The sequence below is a fragment of the Toxoplasma gondii genome, chromosome VIII, assembly GCF_000006565.2.
Source record: "Toxoplasma gondii ME49 chromosome VIII, whole genome shotgun sequence".
Taxonomy (NCBI): Eukaryota; Apicomplexa; class Conoidasida; order Eucoccidiorida; family Sarcocystidae; genus Toxoplasma; species Toxoplasma gondii.
Window position 1 is genome coordinate 785,550 of NC_031476.1, and position 21,982 is coordinate 807,531.

At 49.1% G+C, this 21,982-nt stretch overlaps 3 protein-coding genes across 3 annotated transcripts; 1 reads left to right on the top strand and 2 right to left on the bottom strand.

Annotated features, from left to right (window-relative positions):
- Positions 1–939: 939 nt before the first annotated feature.
- Positions 940–7,534, bottom strand: TGME49_230440 (CHY zinc finger domain-containing protein; the record flags this gene model as incomplete). Its single annotated transcript, XM_002367914.2, has 8 exons — positions 940–1,938; positions 2,278–2,427; positions 2,788–2,848; positions 3,286–3,383; positions 4,128–4,245; positions 4,984–5,137; positions 5,692–5,766; positions 6,453–7,534. 8 exons carry the CDS (start codon positions 7,532–7,534, stop codon positions 1,886–1,888), a joined length of 1,791 nt encoding a protein of 596 aa, XP_002367955.2. The 3' UTR covers positions 940–1,885.
- Positions 7,535–10,749: 3,215 nt separating this feature from the next.
- TGME49_230450 (bifunctional GMP synthase/glutamine amidotransferase protein) lies at positions 10,750–16,226 on the top strand. Its single transcript, XM_002367915.1, has 6 exons — positions 10,750–11,089; positions 11,406–11,819; positions 12,265–12,596; positions 14,058–14,413; positions 14,933–15,126; positions 15,359–16,226. Exons 1-6 carry the CDS (start codon positions 10,919–10,921, stop codon positions 15,599–15,601), a joined length of 1,710 nt encoding a protein of 569 aa, XP_002367956.1. The 5' UTR covers positions 10,750–10,918; the 3' UTR covers positions 15,602–16,226.
- On the bottom strand, positions 15,217–21,524 carry TGME49_230460 (Dpy-30 motif protein; the record flags this gene model as incomplete). The annotated part of the gene is made up of 6 exons (XM_002367916.1): positions 15,217–16,284; positions 17,195–17,292; positions 17,990–18,234; positions 18,951–19,272; positions 19,734–20,111; positions 20,591–21,524. The coding sequence occupies 6 exons, from the start codon at positions 21,522–21,524 to the stop codon at positions 15,814–15,816; spliced, it is 2,448 nt and encodes an 815-aa protein (XP_002367957.1). The 3' UTR covers positions 15,217–15,813.
- Between the last annotated feature and the right edge of the window lie 458 nt (positions 21,525–21,982).

Here is a 21,982-nt window from a genome sequence, read left to right on the forward strand (position 1 = left end):
AGTGAAGACGGTTAGCTCTGGAGCAAGAGAACTGTTTAAAAGTCACTGCGATCGCGCGTCTTGGCGGCGAGAGGTTCTCGTCGAGCTCCGGTTTCCCCGTAAATGATGTCTTCTCTGTAGAAACAGTGTTTTGCAACAAGAGCTCTGTGCCCTCTTTCTGCATTTAGCATTTGAAATTATATTTCACTTCCTGTTTTGAATAGGAGCCGTCCTCCTCCAAAACGTCTCTGCACAACCGCTGATTCGGAAGCCGTCCGCTTCTGCCTACAAGCCGCAGTAAAGGTTTTCTCTTTTTTTCTCTCGGAAACAAAGAATCTAAAGTTCGAGTTTGTGTGTCTAGAGGCTCGCGAGGTGGATTTGCGCCGTCTGTCGACTTGTTTTACGCGCGTTCGCCTCTGCATCGAGGAAGTTTCTTGCAGAGACAGAACCATCTGAACAGCTTTGAGTGCCTTTCTCGATCTGTTCCGCTCTGGTCGACGCATTTCTTTTTCTTCCAGCGCGCTCTTCTTCTCGCTGTTGCGACGGCTCTTCTAATCGTCTGTAATCGCGTGATGCGACTCGCCGCATCGCCTGGGCTCTGGGGAAGTCGGCGCATTTCTGCGTCTCACTTCCTTTTTCTCTTTCCTTGTGCGTTGAGAGGAAGTCGCGACACAGTGTGTTGAATTTGCATGCTGTTCGATATGCGGACGCCTCCGGATGGCGCCAGTATCGATTTGCAGGCGCTCGCGTCTACGCATGTATACGTCCATACTATCTGTTGAACAACCCTCACATATGCCTGTGAATAGCGGGGGCGTTTACGTATGAAACTTGTGCACCTCTATAAGTCTACAGCGAAGTTGCTGTATGCATTTATTTGCATGCGTCGGGTGAGTGTGCAGCTCCGAAACGCCCCTCTCTGAGTGGCTGCATCGTTCTGCGCGGAAGCAGAAGAACCGTCGATCGCAGACTTCTTATGCGGTCTGTGTACAGCGCGCGTCGATGCATATGCACCAGAAAAGAATTGTATCCCTTCACGAATACGAGCAAGCTCCATGCATGTGACAAAACGAGACGATACCTACACCCGAAAGAGGAGAAACGAAAGAACACACTGAAAGCGGACCCAAGACTCGCTTGCCTTGTCTCTTCGTGACTGTTCTTCCACCTTTCTTCCCCCCTGCTTCTCCTTCTCCCTGTTCTTGTTTCTTCACTCATATAAATATATATCGATAGAGATATATTTGTATTTATATGCATATATTTATATGCATATATATATATATATATGCATACATGCGCATAAATGTAAATCCTTGTATGCCCACGCATAGATGTGTAAGAAGATGCATGTGGATATACATGAATAAGCGCATGTATGGATGTATACATCGAACTCTATCTCTGGCCATAGCGTAGATCCGCAGAGATCACATGCGTTCAAATGGATCGACACAGAGAGCGATTTGAGCGAAGGAAATGCATCAGAGTTCATCTCTCTGCGTCCAAGCAATATTTTCCATCTCTCTGAAGTGTCGAACTCGGTGCATGCACACAGAAAAGAGAAAGAAACGAGCAGCCGAAAAACAGAACAAATGCATGTGGAACTCTTCGAGAAGCAACTGCTTGCATCCTCTCTACCAAACTAGTTATTTCCATATATATATATATATATATATATATATATCAATAGATAGAGATAGAGATATATAAACAAGCCTGACCAACAGGCCAAGGCATTTTGCTCCGTTCGTGTGTAAACTTAGATGTAAAAACGTTTCTTTCCTTATAGACGTTTATAACTGTAGCCGAATACTCTATTTATTCGGATACACATACATGTGCATGCATTTACCCGTGGAGAAAGAGGAGACTGTCCTCTCCGCTGTGTTCTCAGAGGGATGCACTAGGCGTTCATTTCTCTGGTGTTGTAGCCGCCACAGTTCCTGCACTTCAGTCCTAAAAAAAGCAGCAAAGATTGAGAGAAACATCAATCGCTGGAAACATCAGTCAATACTCTTCACATGCGCCTGCCTAACGACCGTGGCTATCATCAAACTAAGCATCTTCGCACATGCACATACAGATAGATATAGATATAGATAGATATGGATATAGATATAGATAAATATAGATATAGATATAGATATAGGTTTGTGTATGTTTGTGTTTATATATTTATATGTATACATGTACGCGTTTATAAATGAATGCATTCGCCTGCCTGTCTACAAGGCTCTCTCTATGTTTATTTTTTCATGGATGAGGCATTCTTCGATCCTCTCTCGCTTTTCCTACCCACGATATGGTAGTCCACTTCCGATCTTGTACCGCAGTCGTTGCAAATAGCCGTTGCTTTTCTCCTCAGTTCTTCGGGCAAAGGAGTCCTTGCTACCTCTTCGTCAAGTCTCTCCCAGATCCTCGCGTAGTCACCGAGACTCTTGCAACCTAAAACGCACACAAACAAATGAACAAATCCACATACTTAAACATGCATGCACAAAGATAGCGAGATGTACAAATATGCGCCTTCATCCCTCGATCTACGGACATGTCTGCATGTGAAGCTACGGGAAGGCGCGCATATCCGCAGTTACATAGGTTTGTGTGTGCCCACCCTAAACCCATATGTGCATACACGCGAAAGCATGCGCAGTGCGAGGCATCTACGCATGAATAAACACTACGTTTGCATATTTTCGGTCGAAGCAGAATCGAGGGGGCTGCGATGTGAGACGGAGCAAGTTGCATGCAGAGCTTGGGATAAAACTTGAACGTTTGGCTGCATGCACGTTTCTCGGCACTTACAAAGCGGACAGCGCAGAGCTTGCAAGCCGAGACACTCTGAGTTGAGTTGTTGGAGGCAGTCCTGAGAATGGAAACGAAACCTGACACAAGCGCGTCTCATCGCAATCAAAAACACTACGCGCTTCACCTTTGAGCTGCGCAAACAAGCAACGAAGCCTGAATTCTTCTGTGCATTCTCTCCCGCAAACCCCCCTGTCTTTTCTGTTGTCTCTCCTTCGCTGAGGCCTTGCAGTTTTTCACTCTCCCGCCGTTTCCTCGCTGCATGCAGTTGCATGCAGTCAACCACGTGTAGCACAGCCACCGACGCTGGCTTCTCGACTTGCTTTCTCTGTGTGTTTTCTCCGTTTCACTGCCTCCGTTTTGGACCTTGGAGCGAGGAAGCATGTTCTGCGCTCCAAGCGGCTCTGTCGATCTTCAGCAAGAGAGGCGCGAACAACTTCAGACCGCATCTCTCCCTTCAAAATGGTCGTTCCAGTCCTGGCTTCGTGAGGAACTCACTGCATGCAGAGTGTGTCCACAGTTCAGGACGTGGACCTGTCGCACACTGGTGAACATGTTCTCGCAACAGATCGGGCAGGGCTGGTGCATGGCCTTTTCTGAGGAAAATGGAAGAGAGGCGCACATGAGAAGTCTTCGAGAGATCGGCCGCGCGTCTTGGTCGGAAGAGACGAAACAGCAACGGACTGCACAACTGCCGGAAAAATGGCCAGAACCAGAGAGGACCTCGAAACCACAGAGACGCAACAAATCCCCTCGACGAGCAAAGAAGCGCTTCACACGCATGGAAGGAACGCAGAAACCACGGACGAAAGCGACGCGGGGAGAGACGTCTCCTGAAGGATGCATGCAAATCGAAGGCCAGACGCAAAAACGACCGGAAAACACACTCGCGTTAGTGCTAATTCAACTCGTCTGACTCCCTATCGACACTGTTCGAGGCGTTCCAGGCGTATCATCGACTGCATCATTCGACGACGATATAGTCCCATATACACATGCATGCACTCGTAGGTACATTCGGATAGGCGCGTAGAGAGTTATTACATGCACACATGGACATCTGCTCAGACACAAACAAATACAGATATATACATACAGATACTTATACATATAAATATACATATATATACATATACATATATGTATATGGAGATATAGAGATGTAAATAGATAAAGGTAGTTAGACGGGGACGGACGTTCGTCGACAGGGCGGCACACACAGACACACACAGAGAGACGCATGAAAGAGCTTCTCGGCGAGGCGACAACTGAGTTGCTCGCTGAAGCTGAAGAAGGCAACAGACTCGTCGAGCAACGCAGAACGATGTCTGTTCACTCACCGACGCATTTGTGGCTATTTCGAATCTGCGTGGAGTAACAACTTCCACACACTTGGCAGTGGAAGTAGTTCTCCCGTCCACCGGTGCGACAGAGACCACAGTCGTCGCAGTGGTACACCTGACGCATGCAACAAACAACGCCATCTGTCGTACATCGCCCCCTACGCGCAGATGATGCGCATGCATCTCTGCACGTACATTTGTGCAGAGATGGTGATTGGTTTTCATCCACAGATAGATAGAGACAGACAGAGACAGACAGAGACAGACAGAGACAGATACCGAGAGGGTGTGGGGATCGAGAGTTAGGTCAGTCCGTCTACGCGTTTGCATGCACAGACTCCTGTGTGGGCGAATTGAGTCCCGAGGCAAATGATGGAGACTAACGAAACAGACAAACAAACAAACAAACAAGAAACACGAATTTAAAGCCGACGTAGACGGAAACCTAGGGAGGAACCGAGGCCGACAGGGGTGCCGATAGACACCCGTCGGCCAATGGTTAGGAAGCACAAGGTCAGAGAAAGAGAAAGAGAGAGAGAAAAAGAGATTGAGAAAGACACAGAGTGGCATGCACAGTAGAGAGGCGCAGATACACAGACATAGATAGACAGCTCGAGAGAGACACAGGACCGGGATCTGAAGGAAAGACACAGACGCGTAGACAGAAAGAGGTAGACGCAGAGACATAGGCCTCGAGCGACATACAGAGAAAGGTCAGACAGATGGAGAGAATGGATAGGCACACCAACGTGGACAGAGAGAGAGACCGAGGTACGCACAGATGCACCGGCAGATGGAAACGAAGATTGGCCAACGTTTACAGTGGAACTGGGAAGGTTTTGGGTCCACGAACCTCCTTTTTGAGGCCTTCGTCGTCCCAGAATTTGCAGATGTCGCAGAAGTAACTCGCAAACGTTGTGTCGCACTGGATGCACTTGTTGCTGACAGGCTGCTTCGTCTCGCAGAGAGCGCACACAATTTCACTGACCGCCGTTCGATCAAGTTCGCTGGAAGGACATTCGCACAAAACATATACACATTATAGAGATAGATATAGAGATATAGATAGATATAGATATAGATAGATGAATATAGATAGAGATATAGATATAGATAGATGAATATAGATAGAGATATACATATATATAGATAGAGATAGAGATATAGATAGATAGATATAGATAGATACAGATAGATATGCATATATGGACATATGCATACCTGGACAGAGAAGGCACAAATGCACGCCGGAAGTAGATTACAGTGATGCAGATAGAAAAGGAAAAGTGATTGTCTTGATGGCTTTTCGACGTCGACAGGCACAGCAACACAGGACCTTCCCTGCATGTGCATTTTTCCACACGCAAATAGTGGAGCATGCACCTGCATGCATAGATGTATACGTGTACGTATACACACATATACATACATATACATATATATATATATATATATATATATACACCTGTAAAAGTGTAGAATGGAGTAGAAACGCATGCATCCGCATGTTGTTCAAGTAGAGACAATGTGTAGGAGGGACCTCCACTTCGGGGGAACTCACTGAGCCTTGCGATAGTCTCTCTCGCCGTCGGACTTGACTTCGTTGTGGCAGTGGCGACACCAGAATACCTCGTCGCTAAGAAAAACAAAGTCGAGCCGCATGCACAAAGAAATTCGCAAACGCTTGCATGCAGGCAGTTGTCCTTGCCCCACCGCATAGACATATACATGTACATATACATTTATTTGCTTATTTATTCGCATGCGTACAGATTGCGTCGGACTTGCACATGCACACCACCACGGCTCTCTGCATGTCTCGGCGGGATTAGATTCAGACAGATATACATACATATATATATATATATACATATATACATATATATACATATATATACATATATACACATATATACATATTATATACACATATATACATATTATATACACATATATACATATATGCATATATATACATATATACATGTTTACATATATATATATATATATATTTATATTTGTGTGGAGAGGAGAAAGCTCGACTCGCGGAGCACACAGAAATCATGCAGTGGTCAATGAGACGCACATATGCGTTTGAATATGATTGTAGGTACATGTATGGATAGAGGAACGGAGAGACATCTGTAGAATGCGAGATGGACTGAAGCATGTATCGCCATGTCTGTAAGTTCGGAGAGGGAGAGGCGTCGGTACGACTGAGCAGAGGAAAGTACGGACGCATGGCCCTGCAGCGTCGTAGAAAGGTTGAATGAGCAAGCGTTTGCCGCGCATGCAGAGAAAGAAATATGAAGAACATCGTACCAGCAGGGAGCAACGACTTTGCATTTGCGCCGGTAGTGGGGACAGCCGACCCAGGGGCCGCTGTCTTCCTCCTTTTGTTCTTCTGGCGTTCGCTCGCGAGGCTCCTGAAAAGACAGATGGTCGTCGCTCTCTCCCTCCTCCACATCTTCCCAGTCTTCTTCTTCGTCTTCTTCTTCGCCTTCTTCTTCTCTCTCCTCGCCTGCGCCGTTCTCTCCGTCTCGTTCCTCCGGACTACCTGCTGCCGGTCTCTCGCTCCCAACGCGAGACGTCGAGCGTCGTTCGTTCGTTGCCGGCGCATGCGCAGGAGTGGGCAGGCGCCGAGCCTCAGTGTCTTCTCCCTCCGCCGCGTTCTCCGTCTCCGCTTCTCTCATTTCTCTCGCGTCTCTTCGCTCGACGCAGCTGTCGCGGCTCTCAGGATCTCCTGCTGTGTTCACAGCCATGCCTCCGACCAGCCAGTTCCTCTCTCTGGCGAAAGAAGAGAGCAAGAAACAGGAGAGGAAGCGACGGGGAAACGGCGGGGGAAAAGAAGAAGGAGACGAAAGATGAGGAGGAGAGGAAGCGACGGGGAAACGGCGGGGGAAAAGAAGAAGGAGACGAAAGATGAGGAGGAGAGGAAGCGACGGGGAAACGGCGGGGGAAGAGAAGAACGACGTAGAACAGGTCGCGAAGATCGAAGGAGGCTGGGAGATGAGGGCAAGACGGTCAGATTTACATGGAGAGAAAAAGAGGAAGAAGCAAACAGCGAAGAGGAATAAAAAGAGGCGAAGTAAAGCAGAGAAGACAGAAGGCCGGGGAAACACAGAGAAGCGTGGAGACGGGAGTGTGTAGCAGTGAGGGAGTAGAGCAAGCCACCGGAACAAAGAGGGGGTCGGAAAGGCGACGGTGAGAGAGCGCTCGTAAATGGAAGCTACAAAAAGGTCTCGCTGGCGAGAGAAAAGAGATGAAACGCGGGGAGAGAAGGAAACTGAAGAATTCCCTGAAGACCCCAAAGATAGAAAAAGATGCTGTGCCTCTCCAGTCAAACAAAAAATTAGACGCATATGTCCATCTATGTCACCATCAAGAAACACACATGGCTGCATGCAGACATATATACACGCACATACATGAATGCAAATATATGCATATATATTTATATGTAGACAGACAGATACGGAAATATTTGTTTTTTCTGTGTCGACGACTCTCTGTGCATGTACCCCAGTGTGCAGGAAACGACATGAAAGTCTCAGAAGGGCAACAGGCAAAGGAAACGCGTCAAGCAGTCTACATGCGAGTTCGTCTTCTCTTGGGACTGGACTGAAGAGACCTTTTTCTTCGCTGAGTTTTAGGTCCTCAACGCTTCTGGCGGCTGGAAGGAGAGAGCGGCGCTGCCCAGGCAGCAGGACCAGACAAGGCGGACGTTGCAACTCCGCAGTGGCTCTGGGGATTTTCCGAGGAGCAAACGGCGAGGCCTTTGAGAAGCGAAGGCCGGGAGAGAGCCGGCGGAACTTCCCAAAAGTTTGTCAGAGCAGAAAGAGGTGACTTTCGCGGGGGCGTTCTGTCGGATGCACGCAAACGCGTTCCGACAGGCTCGACATGGGATTCCGCGGAAAGTCCTTTTCTGAGAAACGAGCGAAAAAAATCAAAAACGCAGAAATGTCGATTAGGACGCGGAAAAAAACAGCCGAAAAACGTTTGCGACACATGCACACTTTCCCGACATACAACGCGAAGAAAAGGCACTTTTGCGGCGACAGCAGTCAGCAGTCTTCATGGCTTTGCTTTTTTTTCTTCCTCGCTAGAGCGAGGGACGCGGCCGGACTCTGTGGAGTCGGGGGGTCATTGCTGGACTTCCGATAACGCTCTTGTGGATATTTCTCGGAACTGAACTGGAGCTCCTCGTCTCCGGCGTCGTCCGCGCGACTCAAAGTCACAGTCTCCTCGGAGGCACTCACGACGGAGAACCGACCGCAGGACTGTCGGGAAGTCAGGTTTTTGGCTTTTTCCTCGGCGAAGCAAAACACAAGGAATTTGTGGCTGCACAGAGGACGACAGCTCTCCGGCAAACAAGCCTGGTGGATGTGGGTGAGCGCAGGCCAGGAGCGAGAAGGAGCAAAAGGTAGCCAGGCTGGGTGGATTTCTCTTTTTTTTGAGAGGAAACCTGTGAGAAGTTGCCAGTTGAAGAAACCTTGGCGACGATATGTGGAAGGTCCTTCTTTGTGAAGGCCTTTGTCAGCAAGAAGATTCGCGATCTTGTGCAGCGACGCCGCTAGGGAATGTCGGCGTTGTCTGCTGTGAACGACCGGGGAAAAAAGTGACTCTCCAAAAGTGAACAGAAGACATCACTTCCACGCATGATTGGAGAGACTGCGCGAATCTCTGATTCCTTCCTTGGGCAGCGAACTGGTTTCGCTGCGAGAGTTACGAAGTCCAAAGAAAGCTCTGTACTCGAGCAAAAGGTACGAGAGCTTCCTGAAAGCCTGGTACCGACAAACGATTGATTTCCGGAGTGACACAGACAGTGAACGGTGGAAGGAGACAAAGAGAAGGCGGAAGAGGTGATAAAAAACGAGAGATGGAGAAGCAGAGAACGAGAAAACGATGAAGGAAAAACAGAGTACCTGTGAAATGCGAGTGTCCGCGAAACCCAAGCTCGCTGATTGTCGGCTCCTTGCTCCTCCCTCCTGTTCTCTCTCCCTGTCTTCCACCTGTTCTTTCTTGTTTTCTCTCCATCTGTTCTCTCTCCCTGTCTTCCCGCTGTTCTTTCTTGTTTTCTCTCCCTCTGTTCTCTCTCCCTGTGTACCGCGTGTGTGCTTCGCTTGTCCTCTTCCTCATCAAGGGGGAGCCCAGCAAACGGATGGCGGAATTTCTGACAATCAGCAGTCCGAGAGATTCACACCTCGCTCCCAAAGCTCTTGTGGAGACCCAATTGAGAAAAGACCGCAATCGGCTGCATCAAGAGAAAACATTTGGAGGCACCGCTCAGCCTGCAATGTCGCCACACTTCGCTTCCTCCATTTCGCTTTCTCCATTTCGCTGCTCCACAAATGCGGATTTCGAGTTTGACGCACAGCCCCGAGGACATGCATATATACACATATATGCATGTGTATACATATATATATATATATATACACATATTTATATTCATATATGGAGAGAGAGAGTTATCTGTGTATTCGCAAGTAAGTGTACCTGTGCGTAACTGCAGGAGAGTGTGCAAGTAATAGGAGGCATGATGTCCGCAAGGACGCGTATCCAGGAAATGGTGACTTCTGGCCTGGGCAAGCCGACAACTTTGGCATTTCTCACCCCAGCGCAAAATGCAACTGGCGAGGTCCAGAAATGCCAAGAAGCATGCACGCATATGTATTCATAGAAATATATATATATATATATATTTGGATGAGGATTTTAATTTGCGAATATACGAATCGATACCCAGCGTATAAACCCAGTCTAGAGAGAGAAGCAGAGATAGGCATCATTGATGCTTGTACGTTGTCCGGTATGTACCTACTGGACTCTGCAATTAACGAGGAAGTTTTGTCCAGCTTCTGCGGAGCCGCTGTGTTCGCTCTTTGTTTTTGGGGGTAGGCCATTCTGTTTGAAATGTGTGGTATTTTGAGCGCAAGAAAAAAACTTCAGTGCGCTTCAACAAAAAGTGAGGTATACGACGCGGTTCCTCGAAGTAAGCGTCTGGCTTCGGAGAGAGCCGTTTTCTTCCCCCATCCCGTCGATCCCTCCCCCCGCCCAGCAAGAAGCGAGAATGAGCAGAGAGGTAAACTGCAGGACTTCGTCATGTCCTCTGCGTGTGCAATAATGCCTCTTTTAACTCTCGTCACCCATTGGATCTAGGATCCGGTACGCCAGAACCTCTTAAATTCACAGTGAGGTTCTTTCGCAGCTGCATGCGATCGAACATCGCGAGTCGCCGGTGTCTCTCCGACGCGGTGAGTCCCATGTGGGATGCATGCGTTTTCAGCGAGTTGAAATTGTTTCTCTTTCGGAAGAAGCAGGTGCCTCTTCCGTTCCTCCCAGGTCTGATTGCCAGTCATCCTCGTTTTTTGTCGATCGTTTTTGAGTCGTAAGCAAGCGGCGCAGCGGCTCTTGTCAAGTTCCGCCTTTCTCTGCCGGGAAAAAGGAAAGCTTTTCCGAGTCTGTGTGTTCCTGAGACTCTGTGTGACTCTGAAATCTTCCGCTTGACGCCAATTTCGTCGTTTTCTGCGTCGCATGCAAAAGCGCGTGCCCTTTGAGGTGTTTTTGTCAAAGTAGTTTCTTCCGCGCATGCAGAGACTCGCGAGTTTGAAGATTCGTCAAGCCGAATTTTTTCGCTGGCAAGTTGCATGCAGCCCCGCTAGGTGGTGCCACTGGGCTGTTTCGTGTGAGTCTCTCCCCTCATTCTTGCGACAGGGACAATTTTGTCTACGAGGAACGACAGGTTTTGCGGCAGAGGTTGTCAACGCAGAGATTTTTCAGGCAAAATGGCGAATGCTGCGGGAGTCGGTTGCGACGGCAGCAGCGCAGCTGCTGAGTTCGATGGCGGCCGCGTCCTCGTCCTCGACTTTGGAAGTCAATACAGTCACCTCATTGTCAGGAGACTGAGGGAAATTGGAGTGTACAGTGAACTCAGACGATGTGATATTGGTCTCCAAGTAAGCAGAACTTCGCAAAGAGGCGGGCAGTTGTGTCGAAGCTCGTCTAAACGTATGGAACTGTCAGACTGTGCGTTGATGACAAACCTTTTTCTAAAAAATCGGTAGATCTTTGCCTCTTCACCTGATCAAGGGACTCCACACAAACCGGACCTCAACAATTCCGTAAACGCGGCTTCAAAACTCCGATCTTCTCTCCACACATTTACATGTCTATATATATATATATGTATACATGTCTATATAGAGATGTATATGTATATATATGTGTATATGTATGATCATGTATGCATTTGTATGTCTGTGTGGTGTTTAGGAAATCAAAGGTTTCTCACCTTCGGCAGTGATTCTCTCCGGAGGCCCTGCGTCGGTGTATGAGGCAGGCAGTCCGCATCTGTGTCCTTCTTTTTTCGCCTGGGCGCAAGAGGCGAAAGTCGCTGTTCTCGGCATTTGCTACGGCATGCAAGAAATATGTCATGCGCTGGGAGGGAAGGTGGAGGGCGGCGAGAAGCGCGAATTCGGAAGTACTTGGGTCGAGCTTCACCTGGAAGAAGCTGCTGCGAACGGCGGCGCCGTCGCGCTTTTCGCAGGCATCGAGGAAGCTCGATGTGTGGACGGAGAAGAGGCAGAGGGCGAGAAGGCGAGGAAACGACACAAGAGCGGCCGCAAGGAAATGCTCGTCTGGATGAGTCACGGAGACAAAGTCACAGCAATCCCTGAAGGCTTCACGGTACATCAAAACACCGAGGGTGAAGGGCAAGGCCAGATGGCGTCGTTTGTTTCTGCGCTCTCTTGATGAAGGCGGTCCACATCTGCTCGAAACACCCATGCACAAAACCTGCAGACAGCCAGGTCTCTCAGAACGAAGGTCTCTGTGGTGAACAGAGCTGTGCAGATATAAAAGGGTCATTCTGTCTTCTCGTCAGAACAAGTCGATCTGTCTGTATGGTTGTGGAAACATGGCTAGGTGAGGATAGAAGAGGCAGCGCCTGTCTGCGGGTGCAGCGGAACGGACTGTACACTGCGATATAGGTGACGCTGCGCGTTCTAGGGGGAGAGCTGGTGTCTCGCTCGCGGCAGAAAGACATGCAGCAAGGACGTCGGAGCGTCTTCAGCCTGCAGGTTTTGAGAGGACCTCCAAAGAGACGCGAGAGTGAGTCTGTCCTTTTTTTCAGACGTTCGCTTCGACCGCCGCATGCCCGTACGCGGCCATCGGAGACCCTGAGAGACATTTTTACGGCTTGCAGTTCCATCCTGAAGTGACGCACACTCCGCAAGGCACTCAGCTGTTGAAGAGCTTTGTGTTGGACATCGCAAAGTTGAAGCCTTCCTGGACAATGAAGAACTTCTTGCAGGCAGAAATTCGAAAGATTCAAACGCTTGTCGGAGACGCCCATGTATTGGGAGCTCTCAGTGGAGGCGTGGACTCGACCGTCGCTGCCGCTCTTGTCCATAAAGCGATCGGAGACCGTTTCCACGGAGTCCTCATTGACACGGGACTGCTCAGGCAAGTTCCCGAACGCATGCAGCGATCTACTTGCATGCAGGTTCTCTGCAGAACTTCTCAGAGACCTCGCAGATCGACACAAGTCGCGTTAGACCGACAGACGCGTCTGTGTGTGCACAGAGAGAGAAAGAGAGAGGAGTCTAAAGAAAAAGAGAGAGAGAAAGAGAGAGGAGTCTGAAGAAGATGAGAGAGAGAAAGAGAGAGAGAGTGGAAGGAAACTCAGTCTTGCAAGAACTCACCATCTAGCGAGTCGTCTCTCACGCGGTACGCGAGAGAGTTGTGGAAGACAAAGAAGAAGAATGTAGACAACTAGACACAGGTAGGCACAGAAACACAAAAGTAGGTATTGATAGATAAATATAGGTAAACATACGTAGATATAGAGAGATATGTAGGTCGATAGACAGTGAGATATACATAGACAAAGGGGGAGAAAGAGATGAATAGATAGATAAGAATAGATCGATAGATAGATAGAGAAAGATCGATAGAGAGAGAGATGAATAGAGAGAGATATGGAGAGATTGACATTGGAGATCTGAAGCTGTATAGTTAAAGCAGTATATTTGAATCTGTGTAGTTAACGCGTCTGTTTGAAGCTGTTTAGACAGACCGGCACGTTCAAGTACAGAGACGCGAAAAGTATTTTTGTCTGTAGATGTCTATTGGCTGCGGTCAGGTGTGTGAAGTGCCTGCTGAAATCCACCGTTTTTAGCTGTCTTAAGCAGTCCAATGGGGGGGTGGTGTACAGCAATCATAAAGAACTTGATTGTCTGTCTCTCATCACTGGACTCATATTCAGTATCCTGGGTCCTATTATATGATGTCTCTGTTTCTTCGATTTGACTTGCACAGTTCTGGTTCGCGGGCGCACCGTGTCTTTCGTCGGTGTGCTCTAAATCTAAATTCATCTTGTCATTTCGGTTTCTTAGTTGCCATGACCTTTGTACTCCAAATTAGTACAGGTATCACTCGAGCGTATGATGTTCCGTGGAAGACTGTGAGGCCTGCGTTCAACTGCAGTTGTTTCGCCTTCGAGGGCAGTCCAGTTTAGGGAGGCGGATTTGCACGTGTGAAGAGAAGAGCTTCAGAGACAGTCCCCGCGCGGCCGCTCCCGCCTGTGCATGCGTTTCAGGCTGTCAGCTACTCTCCCATATGAGGTGTGTGTGGCTTGTGGGGTAGCGCTGCATGCAGTCCGGACTTGCAGGATCCATCACTGCATCTGCTACATGTTTTCTGTGTGCGTCCAAGTTTATCCTCGGGTATTTCCTGTAGAAGAGTCTTGTGCTTGGCCAGCGTTCAACCGCGAGCGAGACGAGACATCCAACGTGTGTGTGTGCCCTCGGCAGAAGACGCTTTTCAACAATCCTGTCTGTTGAAGTCGAAAGTGGAACAAGTCCGCGCGCAGCCGAAGCGTTTCGCTGCAAGTATGTTCGGCCCTGTATGTCGCGCGATTTTCAGGAAAGATGAGGCCCAGAACACTCTGGCGAAACTGAAGGCATGTTTCCCCTCTCTTTCTATCGAGTGCGTCGACGCCTCGGAAGCCTTCTTCTCCAAATTGGCTGGCGTTCGCGATCCTGAGAAGAAGCGGAAAATCATCGGCAACCTCTTCGTCGACGAGTTCGTCCGCGTCGTGAACGAGAAGAAAATCCACACGCACAACACATTCTTGCTTCAAGGAACTCTGTACCCCGACGTCATTGAAAGCTGCTCTTTCAAAGGACCTTCTCACACCATCAAAACTCACCACAACGTCGGCGGCCTTCCAGAGAAAATGCACTTGAAAGTACTGGAACCTCTCCGCGAACTCTTCAAAGGTGAACAGACGAAACGAATGAAAAGATCCAATCGCCTCGACTGTCACACCTCCTCAGTGCCCAGTCAACCATGCTTCAACCATGCTTCAACCATGTTTCAACCATGCAAGCGCGCACAGACTCCGGCGTATGTGTGTTCTCTCCGACACACCAATACATATATATATATATATTTATATATGTATATATATATATATATATATTCAAATATGTATATATATATATATATATATATTTAAATATGTATATATATATATACATATATAAATATATATATATATGTGTATATATAAAGGTTGTGTGTGTGTATCGAGTGAACGTGTACGAACCGCGTATGTGTGCATTCATGTGCCGACATGTGTGAGAACGAATGCATGCAGAAGTGGAGTATGTATACGCGTATGTATTTGTGCGTATTTGTGCATTTGAATTTGCGCATTTTTGTGCGCGCTTCGACCGGCGCGAGAAGGAGATTCTTCGACGGATTTGTGGAACGACTGCGGCGGATTTTTTTCGCAGATGAGGTCCGAGCTCTGGGACTCGAACTCGGCCTGCCGCATGAGCGCGTCTTCCGTCACCCGTTCCCCGGACCTGGCCTCGCTGTGCGCATCGTGGGTGAAGTGACACCTGAACGCGCGAGAGTTCTGCAAGAAGCGGATGCCATCTTCATCGAAGAAATCCGGAAAGCGAATCTCTACGACAAGATCGCCCAGGTATCGCACTGGCGTTCAAGCGCGAACAAAAGGTCTTTCCTGCCAGTCATCTCTACGTCTATTTCTCCTCGCCTGTGTGTCAAGGCTCCACCTCACACCCACTGTCCCCCACGATATATCTATACACATATGTACGTATATATATGTATATATACATATATATGTATATATATATATGTATATATGTATTTATATGTGTGTGTATTTATGTTGTGTGTGAGTGTGTGTACAGGCGTTTGTGGTTTTGTTGCCAGACGCGCCGTCGGTAGGTGTGATGGGAGACTGCCGAACGTACGAGTGGACTTGTGTGTTGCGCGCTGTGGAGACGACGGACTTTATGACGGCTGACTGGGTCAGACTTCCCTACGACCTGGTCGCAAGATGTTCGACCAGAATCATCAACGAAGTCAAGGGCATCAACCGCGTCACCATGGACGTTTCTAGCAAGCCGCCAGCCACCATCGAATGGGAATGAACGTTCGCTTTCAAACGCCTCCGGCCCCAGCACTGGCACAGAAACTGCGAGCGGCACACGAGAACAGAAATGGGGAGGCAGACGAGAAACGCAAGAAGAAACGAGGAGCGAGGAAAGAAGAGAGAGGGTCTTTGGGTCGAGCGGGAAGAAGAGTTTCTTTGAAAACGGGGACAAGAGAGCGACGGTGCGCGAGTTCCGGTTTTCAGGGCGCGTCACAGTTCGGTGGGCAGGCAGTTGGCAGTCTTTTGGGCCTCCGCGAGGAGGAACTCTGCGAGGAAGTCGACAGGATCTTCAGGCATCACCCTGCAGACCTGAAGAAGACCCTCGGAGAGAGCTGGAACTACGGCTTGCATCAAGTATCGCCTCAGGGGAATGCTGCGCGCCATGATCACCTCGCGCTCATGTTGAGCTATTTTTTCGAGTCTGTGTAAGTCCCGCCGGCGTCTCTCGGCCAGGACGAGTCTCTCTTCTTCACGAGCGAGTTGTTCTTCTTCCGCCTCCTTCCTCTGGGCTTCCTGCAGCTCTCGCTGCAGCTCCGCTTCCCTCTCCAACAGCGACTGTCGCTCAGACTTTAGAAAATTGAAAAACCTGCCGTCCTTCTCAATGTACACTCGAGCGCACTCAAGAATGTCCTCTGCGGACTTGCCGTCCACGTCCAGCGTCAAAACCTCGCGCCTCCGCTCCTGAGTGCAGGAGATGCAATCGGAGGCAGCGACGGTTCTCAGAAGAGAAGAAACATGTCTGCTTTTCTCGAAAACGTTCACACGCTCGGTAGACGAGACGCTCGTCGACGAGGATCTCACCGTTTTCGTACGAAGCGGGAAGGCGACTGTCGATACAGGACTCAGACGAAGAAACGTTTAGGAGCCTTTTCTAAAGTCGTCAGGGTGCGTGTCGACCCCCCAATGTTGAGGAGCTTGACCACGGTTAGAGATGCAACTCTCGAGATGCCCGGAAAGTCACACATATTATTCCCAAGGTCATGTATGTACAGGACAAATTGCGCATTCGTGCAGAGGCAAAAGCTCTAGGTACGCAGATGGGCACAACTTTAGGTTTTGGGGAAGCAGTTCTTCGCCTCTTGTGGGGCCAGTTCTCTTCGCCTGAGTTCTTCAAGGTGGAGATCGACAGAAGGCGACGCTCCACGAAAAGCGGGAACTCCAGCAAATGGAGACAAGAACGAAACTCACGCAGGTGATAGAAACGCAGCGACGTGATATGGAACTCTAGCAAGTCTCAGCTTTGTTTCTCTTGGCCAAATGCCGAAACCGGTGCTCCGACATAGCAGATGCAGACGGATCGAAACAGACAGAGGTAGACGAAGGCGCGGTAAAAAAAGGCGGTGCGCTCTTTCAGGAGTTCTCCACGTCTTCATTTACTGGTTTTCTACGGAGGAGGATAGAGATATCTAAGTTGCGAGATGTAAAACGACAGTGACCAGTACGCGTTCGAGTTATGCCCCGTCGCCTGTGGCCTATCCCCCGAGTTGTCGGCGTCCTAGCCCCTACGTGCATTTTCACATATTCTCAGGTCTGCGCAAGCAGATTCCTACGTGTGCTCTGCAGTCTAAAGTCTGCAAGTTGGAAAACGAACCTGGAAAAAGTCCGCGAGAGACGGCTCGCCATGCGCGTTTTCGTTTGCCTGCTTATGCTGAGCAAGCCGCCGAACAAAGCCTTCTCGGTCGTTGTGTCCTGGACGCAGAAGAACGAGAAACAATTCACTCAAACTGCTCAGCCATCTCAACGGTATCTGCACGCTAGATTGGCGCCTGTCATGAGTTGAAATCCAGAGACCTTGGGAACTGAAAACCAAAAATTGTGAGGTGAACACAGAACTCGAAAACTGAGGTCCTCTACACCTCCGAGGCCATTCAAGTGCTTCTCTCCTCTTCAGACACCCTTTCCCGTAGACCCACAAACACACTGATAGTTCCACAGTTCAACGTTCTGTTATTTACGTCATCCAACTAGTACTTCCCAGTAGACAGAACTCTAGACGGCAAAAGAGAGTCTCGCGACGGACTCGGAGTCGTCCGTCTTCATGCCAAGAGCAAACACTAAACAGCTCCGACCAGAATAGTCAGGAAGAATAGTCAGAAGAGCACCCGCGAAAGTTCACATCGATGTACCTGGAGCTGTTCCCCCCCGACATATACATAGATACGTGCACAGCTGTCTACTTTGGCAGGTCAGTCTCAACTGGCATGCGTCTAAATGCCTCAATGCATGCATATATATATATATATATATATATATATATATGTATATGTATATGTATATATATATGTATATATATGTTTATGTATATGTATATAGGTGTACATGCGAACACTGTTTCGTAACACTCGTTTTCACGTGAGGTGAACGCAGAGGAGCAACGCGATCTGACCTGGAATGATCTGGTTTTGAGGCACATTCATCATGCGCTCTTCGCACTGGGCGTCAGCGGATTTCAGAATGATGACGTAGTCGGGTGCTTTGAGGGGATCAAATTCCATTTCTGGAGGCGGCGGTTCTTTTCCACTGGGTTCTTCCGAGTCTCCAGCGGTCTCTCCATCTTCGTTCGAGTCTTCTGGGCCTTCGTTTTCCTTTTTCTTCGGCCGCAAAAACAACGCTTTTGCTTCTTGATACGTTCTGAGGAAGCAAGAAACGAATCAGAAGCTCCAGAAGCTTCGCGGGTCTACTCAAAGCCGCTCACCTTCACGGCTAGGGATCGCATGCTGTCACGGAAATGTGTCTAAAGAACAACGCCTCAAACCTGCCGGGAACTTCCCGGGAGAGAAACGCGAGCTCTTAAACAGGTTTTCCATGGAGTTCACACGCAACTGCAGGGGAGAGCTTGGGAGCGACAAGGTACACAGCGAAAATGAGGTAGAACTTCGAGAAAGGCCTCGTTGAATTATTCTCTCAAATGCCCTTCTTAGGATCACTCCCGCGTTTAACATGAGAAATCAAAGCTCTCATTGCGCGTGGGCATCCTAGTCTAACAAAGGATGGCGTAAATACTAAGAAACCACCCGCGGTGATTCGCGAATATCTCGTACTCACACACGCGACCCACCGCAGAGAGGAAGTTAAACTTTCAGCTTCTGAAGCGAAAACGCAGTCCCTTCTCCCGCCATTCTACCAACGCACGCAGTTCTTTGTCCTCCTATGTATGTATTTTCGTGCAGATGAAAACACACAGAAATACAGATATACAGGGGGAGAAGTGAATTTGCAACGTGTACCTACAGACAGACAGAGGGACAGGTAGACAGATAAATAGGGAACGGAGGGTGCTTCCCTGAATTGAGTCGCGTTCCGTGCGCTTAGTACGAAGGGTCGTTGAGTCTCGGATTGGGACGTACCTGGGATATCCATCGAGCACAAATCCCCTGAATCTGCAGACGTTTTCACTGAGTTTTGAGTTGAAGATTTTCGTCATTGTCTCCACGTCGAACCTCACATGTCGACTCGTGCTTGCCCCCGAATTGTTCCCGTTGCTAGGAGTGTTTGTTTTCTTCTTTTTCATGTCTTCCACCAATTGAGACCATTTTTCTCGAAGCAGAATTCCTAACTCGTCGCCCTTCACTTTTGACGCTTCAACGATATCTTGTGTCCGTACAGCTGGAGTATTGAATGTCGCCGCCACTAAGCCAGTCAGCAGGCTCTTTCCACTTCCCGGCGGACCTGGAGACAAGCGAGGCCAAACGGCTTCAGATTTTCTCCTTATTGTCGAAGGATAGTGAAATCCCACTCGTTAAGCTGTCTTAAGCAGTCCAGTGGGGTGGTGATGTACAGCAATCCTAAAGAACTTGGTTGTGTGTATATCATAACTGAAGTCCTTTCCACTGTTCTCTGAACGACCATGTCTATGTTGATTCGAATTCAGGTTCTGCGTCACAGTAGAACAATCATGAAAAACTGGGTTGCCTGTATCTCATAACTCGAGTCACACTCAGTATCCTAGGTACGACCATGTCTCTGTTTATTCAAGCTCATCTTGTGCACCAGTCACAAGAGGAGCGTGCATCAACGCAGTTGTTCGTTGGAACTTGCGAAACCGTCTGCGGTCGCGAATCGGCACACTCTCTGCTTCCGTCGTGTCACTGGGTCCTGAAGCATTTTCGCTTCTATGCCGCTGGACGTACCGGCAATGAGGATTTTGACTTGTCGCAAGCTCCTCCATTTACAGAATTCTGCGGCGACTTTGTCGATGTTCGCTGGGAGACCTTCTTTACAGAACCAGGGGAAGTCGGGGGCTGTCATTTCGGCTGACGGAACCATGCGCAAGTCGACAGTGAAAAGGTCGGCGTTTTCGGCGAGCACGGCCTGTTCAGCTGTAACTTCTTCGACTTCGTACGGCTCCGCCACGCGGTTCACAATTGTCTGAACGATGTCGTACTGCGTCACATGGGATGAATCCACCGCGAGGTGGTAGGATTCCTCGCTGGTGCCCTCTGCCAGTCTCCTAACAAGACTCGCGAGGTCGCGCGTGTGGACGGTCGGCACGAAGTTGTTTCCCGGGCCTGAATACGAGAGATTCAACGCCCAGTGGAAACACAGACTGGGGAAAAGTGAAGTCCGCGATGTCGAAAAACGGTGACAAAAGAGCAGACGGGGTGCTGAACGGAGAAAACGTGGAGACATATTCGCTAGCGCATCCGCCCTGGTGGTGGTCTGCGATGCGTCCTATGGTGAAACTGCCTGGTTTCTTGCAGGGTTCGGTGTGTGCTGCTGAGCACTCTATTTTTGTAACGTCCCCAGGTGCAAACCTGCGTTTGTGTGGATGACAGAGGTGCGTGTGAGAAGAAACCTGGTTCGCAACACATCAACATCACTCCCGTGTAGGGATAATGTTTGCACGCGCAGTCGTGGATGCCTGAAAGAAACGCATCCGTGAAGCAAGGTGAAGCTACTGCCTGTTCGCTGCAGAACCAAAGAGGCGTATGTTGACACTCGGTTAGATTGCCTTGTTTATCTGGCGAAGTCGGCGAAGTGCGCTCACTGATAATCTTGTGAGAATGAAGGCCTAACCATGCCGCTTTGAATGCAGAATAAAAAGGACCTTCGCCCTGTCCGTACATTGCTCCTGCTGCAACAACGTATGTTGTCAGGTTCTCTTTGGATCCCAGAGACATAACGAGAGTCTCTATGGTCTTCCACTTCTCGTAGCGTGCCGCTGGAATGCGACGTTCGAATTCGGCCCCCGTTAGCAGTTTTGGCTTTAGAGTTCTCTCAGGAGGGCTCGATCTGCGGTGTTTCCGGAGGCGATAAATGGACTTTGTACCTTTGAATCTCGCAGGCAGTGGCTCATCTTCTTCCTGTGCTGCCCCCTCTTCTGTGTGCCCGTTTTCAGCTGTCTCCTCTGCCTCACTGTCGTCGCTGTTATCCTCAGAGTCGTCGTCGTCCACCTCATCCCGACTGTCGCCACCTCCATTTTCTTCCCCGTCACCTGCATGTTCAGATCGGGCCCCACTCAACGGTTCGTCGCCGTTTTCCTCTTGCGTGTCATCTTCTGAATCACGTTCTACGAACTCCTGTTTGGTTCTCGCCCAAACCATAACAGACGATATTAGTACGAACACTGTCGGTTTCTCGATCGCTACTCGACGGAGTTTCTTAACAATGTCTTCCACTTCGTCCGGATCCGTGTTGTGGAGGTCGTACACAATCAGCGAACACGATAGAAGATTCTTGAGCAATTGCTGTGGATTTCGTTTGAAGATCAGCCGGCGAATCGCAGCGGGAACAGGCAACCGACTCGGCTCTCTATTGCATTCGGCATCATCCCGTGTTGCTGGCGACGTTTCTTTATCTGTCTCATCTCGGCTGGCTTTTGCAGTTCCAAACATTCGGTTTGTGACTCCATTGAATCGGCGCAGTCCAGCACACAGGGCGTATCCTGTGTAAGTGTCAACGTGGTTAATGAAGATTCTCATCTCTCAGACAGCCGAAAAGAAATTTCACGCCAAGGAGTTTTCGACAGCTAATTTTATCTAGGGAAGCTCGACACAAACATCGGAGCGGCTGACCACTATCTTCGCATCTTATCTATCCTGAAAAAAGGGAACTAATTTAACGCTCTGGGAAGTTGGCGGGATACTAGTTGAGGCCCGACGACACCACCGCGGTTCCCGGTGGTCACCGATATGTAGTTTACTTTTGCCAAGTCAATCACCAGGCATCAAGATTAGGACGAAGCTTTTCACCCTTCGAGTGGAATAACGCAACTGAATAGTGTGTTGTAGTCTGTTTTAGGTACAGTGCCGTGTCACTTCAAACACAAGGCACTTTTTTGCCCTCACAGGCGGGAAGAAGCATCTCACGTGTGCCAGCTGCGGTCAAGGCAGTAATCGGCAGTCAAACGAGCTTAAAGCCTGTTTTCACCACATTTTGC

Coding starts and splice junctions, on each gene's coding strand:
- TGME49_230450 (XM_002367915.1), top strand. CDS start 10,919: ATGGCGAATGCTGCGGGAGTCGGTTGCGACGGCAGCAGCGCAGCTGCT. Junction 12,597..14,057: donor ATTGACACGGGACTGCTCAG/GCAAGTTCCCGA, acceptor CGCGATTTTCAG/GAAAGATGAGGCCCAGAACA. Junction 14,414..14,932: donor TCTCCGCGAACTCTTCAAAG/GTGAACAGACGA, acceptor TTTTTTTCGCAG/ATGAGGTCCGAGCTCTGGGA.